Raw genomic sequence first — 7,852 nt, 5'->3', positions numbered from 1 at the left:
CTATTGAGCAAACAGCAGGGGTTCCACCTCCTCGTGTGCGTAGTCTGTGTCTTCAGTTCGGCCCCCCGCTGGCTGTTCATCTTCCTCGCGTGCTTCTCTTGCCTGCTCTGCTTCGATTGGCCTGTCGTACATCAATCCGTCAACCATTCGCCCTTTGAGAACCGAAGCACGCGGTCGCGTCATCTCGTCCGCTGCAGTTTGTCTCGGTGACAACACCCGTCGCTTCTCCGCTAGGTCTGCTGCGTCAACGCGACTTCGATGAGACAAAGCCTTTCTGTCCGTACCGCGGGGGCTTCTCCTGCTCCTTGCCACATCGCTATCGACGCCGTCCGACTCTCCCTTGCGCGGACTCAGCGCAGCTCCTTCTCGTTTCCGAGGTGTTCTACTTCCTCCGACATCGCCTTCTTTTTTTTCTTTTCTCGAGGAACTGCTCCCACGTCCCGGCATCGAAGCCTCGGGATGTTTCTCCAGGTACTCGCGTAGCTTCTCAATGAATTCGAAGAGACCGTCGGACCACAAATTGCGATCTCGGTCTACGCGCTTAAAGAAGAGGTCATGCACACCCCCCGAGTCGTGATAACGTATATAGAAGCAATGCCGATCATGCTTGTCAGGGAGAACGAGTGATATCGCCATAAACGAATATGCTCCTCGCTTCTTTACGCCGCTCTGAAGACAAAAAAACGGTCCGACAACAAAGACAGACTCAATCGCCACCACACAAAAGCTCTGACAGTCTGTAGCTACCCCTCCGAAAAGGATAAAAAGGCCGGCTACCGACATTTCGCGCAGGAAGAGCAGAAATAAACACGAAAACCATCGATATACGTTTCAGGATTGACGTGGACAAGGCGCCCTCCGGGATCGAAAACCCAAGAGTCCCTGTCAACCCGGAAGACGCACGAATAAAACGGAGATAGGGCCCAGTCCCTTGCAAATTGAGGACAACGCGCCGGTGAGGGAAATACGGAAAGATGATGAAAAACCTAATGTCTCCTATGCAGTGGACCTTCGCTCTTTTCTGCCTTTGTCGCGGGTTCGTTTCAGTCATCCAGCCTTAAACGCGTCTGCGGAACCTTTGCGGTGCTCATTCTGCATTCTATTTCTTCGAACAGAAGTTGTGCGTTCTCCTCTTTACCCCACTAGCTCGTCGTTGGCCCTCTTCTGTCATTTTTTCGCCCGCTTGTTACCGTTTGATCCCTGTGATTTATTCACGGCGTACCATGCAGTCGTCCTTCGAAGACCAGTACTGCCATTCCCACTTTCCGTTTCTTCTCTCGGCAGCACGGAAATACAAGCTTTTCCAGGCGCCGCCGATCGAGCTCATTTGCTTTAGTGGCCCCTCCAAGACCTGTGACAGAAAACGAAGGCGCTCAATCTCTGTCATGTTCAGGATGTCGACTTTCAGCGTCTCGCCGCGTGCCTCCGCCTCGGACTGCGCATGCAGCAAAGCTTGGTGAAGCAGGGGGGTCATCTGGAAGTCACCGAGTGACAGATTCGCTGCGTCTAGCCGATGGAAGGACAGCTGAGAACGACAAACGCACGCCAAACGTGCCTCACCGTCAGAGAGAATAGTTTAAAAGTGAAAAAACTCTGCCAAGACAAATGGGGCACACTGAAGAAAAGAACACCGGAAGACGTCGATCCCTGCACTTGATTGTTAAAAGCGCATCCCGCCTAGGCGGTCAGGCCCACCACGACCAAGTGTGTTCTGAGTGACAAGGAACACATGGGCGAACAGGTACACAAACATGAACGAACTGTCCCCGACGGCTGGGATGTTCCGGGTGTGAGTGCAGGGTTTCTCTCGGTATCCCCTCGCTTCTCCACACAGTTTAGAAAGAACCAGTGCCAGAAACTGGTAGCGGCGGATAGCGCCTGTGCAGAGAGGAGCCGTACAGAGATGCCAGTGAACGCAGACAGGGTTGACGCATGAGAATGGCGACGAAGGAGTACACACGGACATGCATCTGCAACTGCATACACACACATCTGCCTAGAGATATAGACCTAGAGATGTAGAACACAATGCGCACATATGCATCGGTACACGCATCCGTAGGTGCGGCAACCCTCCAAAGAAATCCGGCGCCACCTGCAGCAACCAAGCACATCAGTATGTCTGTAGAAGTATGCATTTACGAAGAACGACAGAACATCAAAATGGACGCAGGAAGAAGCTCACACACAAGGAAATCGCCCTACCACAACTTTGCACGTTGTTTTCCCATCTTTTTGACAGAGGAATGCCTGCCGCTTGGGAAAGGCCCCGTCGATGAGATCGGATTTCACGCCTATGATCGCGTCGCCGATATCCTCTGTCGACGTAAGCCCCTTTTTCTTGACGCGGACTGTCAGTATCTTGTCTGCCTGGCGTACGTGGATGCTCACGCGCTCCTGAGAATCAGAAAAGGTTTTGCCAGCTCAGATTTACATGCCAGAATTCTACGGTTCTATGGCGCCAAACCCATCGCATGCCCCCACAGCTTCGGCGAGCGTGAATCAGAGAAATAAACAAACAACACATAAGAACAGAGAGCGTGGAAACCCAGGAAAATGTGACGGAAGGCGGAAGACACAGCTACAAAGACACCCGTCAAGCAATCGATATGGACAGAGGGAACATGGCACAAAGGGAGAAACAGAAAATCCACATTCCTGGGGAGGTCGCGGCTTCGGTCCCTCTTTCTGTCGTCCACGCGAATTCCCGTTCAGTCGTCAGAAGGCATTTCGCGTACAACCCCTCTTGACCTGGTGCTCCACTACGTGCACCCAATCTGGAAATTCTCCACTTTCCTTTTCGGTGCATATCGAGGCGTTTTTCCTTCTGATTCGTCGACCACGGGTTCCCGAAATGGCCTTCCTAAGTTAGCTGTCTCTCTGCTTCATACTTTTGTCGGCACATCGATTTGAGCATCATGTCTCGGTTTGCTCGATCTGTTGCCCGTCTCCAACTGAATCCTAATGCGTCTATCTCAACATGTCCTCCCCAATACCCAACAGCTGGCACCTCACAGACACCGAATAGCGCAGATTGTTTTTCTCGTCTTCCCCGTATTTTTACCTTTCTCCCACCTGCTGCAGCGTGCCTCACAGCCTCCCTGTAAATGGCCACACGCGTCCCCACCGGTCGGTTTTCCCTCACGGGCTGAGGTTTGCTGACATCAGCTGTAGACACCCGCCTCGAATAATGCGCAACACACCTTTCTCTCCCCTCAGCGGCATCGGGACATACTTCCACAACCACCACGCTACACAGAACCAACTAAAACGAAGCACGCGTACTCTGCCTCACGTGTTTACACAGATGTGCTTACAGAACTGTGGCATTACACTTTACTCCCCCCGCCTCCGTAGGCGTCCCTTTGTCTCTTGTAGGCCTGTACCTTTTTCACTTGCTGCTTGTTCGCGGCAGTGTCGTCCCGGGCCGTACGCCCGAGAGTTTGCCAGCTGCCTCGTCCACATGCACGAAAACCTGTTTCCGGAATGCAGCATGCATCAGTCCCTCTTTCTTTGCTTCTTTCTCTCTTTCTCCCTCCACGCGGTGCCCCAGCCAGAAGGAGGCGCGTCTCTGGGCTCTACCTGAATTTCCACGCGTCCCTTCTTGGCGGAGCAGACGCCCGTCCTCTCCTCGCATCGGCCCGCATGCACCTCGACGAAGAACTTGCCGGACTCGGTCAGGTTGTGGATTTCATGAACTTCGACGAGGGCATCAAATTTGTCGTGGTCGTGGCAGCCGCACAACCGATACACCTTCCCGATTAGGGCACATTCGGACGGATGAGGAATGCTCTTCCTCTTTCGATACGCGCAGACGCTCCCGATGCCGCAACAGCACGTGACAGCGCAGCAGCAAATCGCTGCAGGGTCGAGAACAAACATCTTGGGTAAGAGACGCGCAGGAGAGGCAGCGATCGAGGGACAAGAGACAACGGGGCGGACGGCGACAGACTCACAGCTTCACGCGCCGCCGCTCGTAAAAAGTTCGAGAGCTACCCCAGCGGCAACGGCGCCAGAGGCGGTGAAGAGCGGCGAGCAAATAGGAAGGTTTCGGGCTCGTCACTCGGATCGGGAGAGAAGGCGACGACGGGGAGACCAAAGACAGGAGAGAAGAATGGGAGTTTTCCCCAGGAACAGGAAACCAGGAAAGCAGGGAGAGATCCCTGAGAGCGGCAAGAAAAAGGGACGAAGTGGGAAGCAAAGTAGCAGACGACGAAACACTGGGACAGAGAGGGGGAAGGCAACTAAATAGAGAGCACAGCGAGAAGAACGAAGAAAGGAAACAAGTCGGGAATTCTCGTCAGTGGTCTAGAAACAATAAGAGTAGCACGTGGAAGGAGTGGGGATGGGGAGGAAATGCGAGCCGTGAACCGAGCGGGAAGCGGGGGACGAAGGTCCGTTGCAGCAGGCGGTTTGGGCAGAGAGAAGACGCAGTGGAGGACAGACGGAAGAGGGAACCCCCATTCGTAGAGATTCTGGAGGGTACGAACCGAGCGAATAAGCAAGCCCTTTGAAAAGGAGACTCCCAGAGGAAACAGACCTTCCCTTGGTCGTCCCTTCCCCTCACACAGGGTGACAAGACAGCCGGACTTGTCGATGCGCCATGTCGCCTTCTGCGGAAGTGAGATAGGAAGCGGCGGTGCCCGGTAGAAAACAGGAAAGACAAAAGAAGCGGCAAACGCCAACGATTACAAGAGTGGAAGAAACGAAAAAGCAAAGTAAGGCAACGGATGAGCCGTAGAGTGTAAAGACAGCGGATGGAGAAGGACAGGAAGGTAAAGAATGCGCGACGCAAAAAACAGCGACTTGCAGCACCTGGCTGAAAGTTACATCAGACAACGAATCCCAGAGGGAGAGAGTGGTCGAGTGAAGGAAGCACGAGACGAACCAGGAAGAGAAAAAGCAAGAAGAACGAAAAGGACAACGAAGAAACGAAACAAAAAAGACCAGTGAGGCGAGGAAAACGAGAGCAGGCGGTGAAGAACGGTCTTGACGGGGCGTTACTCTGCAGAGATGAAAAGGGGACGAGAGAGACCAAATGTGACGGAAAGACGCCGAGACAGACGGCGAAGGAAAGAAGAGACGGAGGAATGACGCAGCCCTGTGGAAGGTCTGTGGATCACCGGATGATCCGATGCTACGCGGCGCGTTTTGACTCAGGAGCGCCGTTCCTCTCTCGACAAAGACGAAACCCACGGAAAAAAGGCGCACGAAAGAAGAAAGCGAGGAGGCAAGCAAGCGCGAGAGACGAAACATGTCCTGAGACTGGGTACAGACACGCGAAGAACGCAAACTGAGGGCGAAGACACCAGACCTTCGTGCGAAGGTTCCTCCCCTTTGGAAAGCACATAAAACAAAGCCCCTGTAGACTGAAGAGTTCCCGTCCCTGTCTCTCCACCCTCCCCCTCCACCTTTTTCTTTCGCTTCAGTCTTGGTCTCTCTCCCCGTTCTCCACGGGGACAACCGAGTATCGCTCAACAGCAACTGCCCCGCTTTCTCTGGAGACCTAGACGCTCCGCCGGAGCACAGATAAAGAGACGAGGCTACGGAGAGGGACGAAGAATGGAAAAAAAGGAGAGAATCTCTACGACGCGCCAATCTCGCGATCAGCACGCGTAACGGGGCGCCCAGACTGCCGCGCACGGGCTTGGCGTCAGCTGGACAAGAAGTCGGTACGTGCACGCAGCTGCAGGACGAAAGTTAGGGTCAATTTCTGTTTGGCAAAGGGTCACGCCGCCGGCAAATCGGTCTTGACCTTAAAAAACGATGTGCGTGGAGGCAACAGCGGCTCTTGCGCAGCTCCGAAAAGAAGACACGGCGACGAAGTGTCTAGGCGTGCGTGCTGGCGCGGCACAAATTAGCGGGGGAAAACGAACTCACAAGCGCAGCTTCCTCACCGAACCCCAGGCTGCTTTTCGCGTTCTCCCTCTCGCGTTCTCTCTTCTTTCCCCGCCTTTCGTCTCTCGATTTCTCCGGTGAAACCGCGAGATCGCCGCACGCCACCCAACTAGCTGCGCGTGTCTGCCTCACCGCGTGGCCATGGCACGGCTCATCAGAGGAGAACCCCCGGGAAAGTCGGGAGCCTTCTAGGGAACGCAGAGGCAAGAATGCGAAAAACACGAGGCGAGCTAACCGCAGGATGGAGGGCTAAATGCCAAGTCGACAGCCGAGATGCAAGCACTCACCGAGCTTTGACTACGGAGTCGACCAACCTGCGGTTGCACAACGGCCTCCTTCTGCCGCTCGAAGCAGGGAAATGAGAGGAATTGAGGCAGTATATCTCTGCAAAGGCTTCGTCTGCCCTTGCAGCTCGACGAAAACGCGCGTTTCCGCGGTTTTCGAGCCGAGAACGAAACAGTAAGTCAAAACGGCCTCGGCAAGCTGCTAGCCCCCCGACAGCGAGTCGGAGCCCGAGAGAGGCGCGCCACCGGAGACAGACTTTTCTTCTCCCGAGAAGAGACAAACCGTCTACGGTAAAAGTGAACGGAAACTTACTCGTAAGCAAACGCGTGAGAATTCTGAAAACCTGGCGTTTTGCTGCGCTGCGCAGCTCGCCGAGACCCTCGCGCCGAGGCTGCGCTGTGACCTCGCGCACGGACGGGTTTCTGCGCTAGCCGTCCCAAAGTTGTAGAGATCCGAAGCAAGCAAGTTGGGTATCTCTATTGTATTTTCGTTTGCCCCGCCCCTTCCACTCACAGAAAGGCCAAGCTGGAATCGGTGCTCTCTCGCCTCGCGTCTCGCGTCTGGGTATCGAGACACAGCCGGTTGTGAGCCTCTCCGAATTTAAGCCGTCCGGCCAGCTGTGTTTGGCGCGGCCCAGCGCGTGCATGCGGAAAACCGTCTCCAAACCGCCTTGCCTCGTCTTCTGGAGGTGGCTCTATACACACAGGAGAGAGACAGGGTAAGCGAGAGAGCGAGAAAAGCAGAAAGGTGTTTTGTTGTCGAGGAAGGCCACAGCGCGTAAGCGTCGATCCAGAACAAGACGGGTGGTCTGAAAACGGTTTCGAGGGCTCGGAAGAAAGAACGCTGGAACGTGAGCAAAAAAGAGCCACTTTTTTCGGTCCAAATGCACTGTCTTCTCCGTTAGCCAAAGGTGACTCTGTGTTTCCCTCGTAAAATCTCGCCTCTCGTGCTTTTCCCCCGCTCGTCTTCGCTGTTTCTTCCGTAAAATATCGCCTCTTGTGTTTTTCCCCCGCTCTTTTTCGCTGTCTTCTCTGTACATGCGTGCGCAAACCAAGCCTTCTTTCCCGTTTCTCCTGCCTTCGCGTCCTTCTCTCGCGTGCCTTGTCTTTTTCGGCCGCAGCAGAAGCTTGGTGCCGAACGGAACAGGCAGAGACTCGCTCCGGTTTTGCTCTGACACTTGCCTCCTGCTGTTTGAGAGCGGCGACACGCCAGAGAGACTTTTTGGAGTTGCCGAGCCCCTTGGGCAAGAGAAAGCAACGGAAGAGGACGCCCCGGCTCCTCTCGGGGACGCAAGCTCCAAAACTAGGCGTGGAAAACACTGCTGGTCTTCCTTCTCCTCGCAAGAAAGCAAAAATTGGAGAACAGTCCCTTTCTTCCTTGCTGCTTGTGTGTGCGGAGACGCGCGAGAAGGCAGGAGGGAAAGAGAATCGTGAGAGGTTTTCGTCGGACGACGCGCTGCTTCTGGCAGGTGCCTTTTGGAAACTGGAAGAAATCGGAAGAACGGAAAACGTGTTCATGCATGCAGGACGACGTCCCTAAACAGTACGCGCGCGCTTGTCAGGCATCTTCTGTTTTCCTGTTTCTTCACAAAGGGGTTTCGTCGTCTCCGTCCGTCGAGTCGCTTGGTCGATTTCTTCCTCCCCTGTGCACTCCCGCCGAGCAGTGAATG

The 7,852-nt window shown here is 54.6% G+C and overlaps 1 protein-coding gene across 1 annotated transcript; it reads right to left on the bottom strand.

The window, feature by feature from the left end:
• NCLIV_049720 (conserved hypothetical protein) lies at positions 1-3,882 on the bottom strand (the record flags this gene model as incomplete). Its single annotated transcript, XM_003884524.1, has 4 exons — positions 1-669; positions 1,223-1,525; positions 2,206-2,397; positions 3,583-3,882. 4 exons carry the CDS (start codon positions 3,880-3,882, stop codon positions 1-3), a joined length of 1,464 nt encoding a protein of 487 aa, XP_003884573.1.
• Between the last annotated feature and the right edge of the window lie 3,970 nt (positions 3,883-7,852).

Source organism: Neospora caninum, chromosome X, assembly GCF_000208865.1.
Source record: "Neospora caninum Liverpool complete genome, chromosome X".
In the NCBI taxonomy this organism is placed as follows: domain Eukaryota; phylum Apicomplexa; class Conoidasida; order Eucoccidiorida; family Sarcocystidae; genus Neospora; species Neospora caninum.
This window is presented reverse-complemented; position numbering and strand designations above follow the sequence as displayed.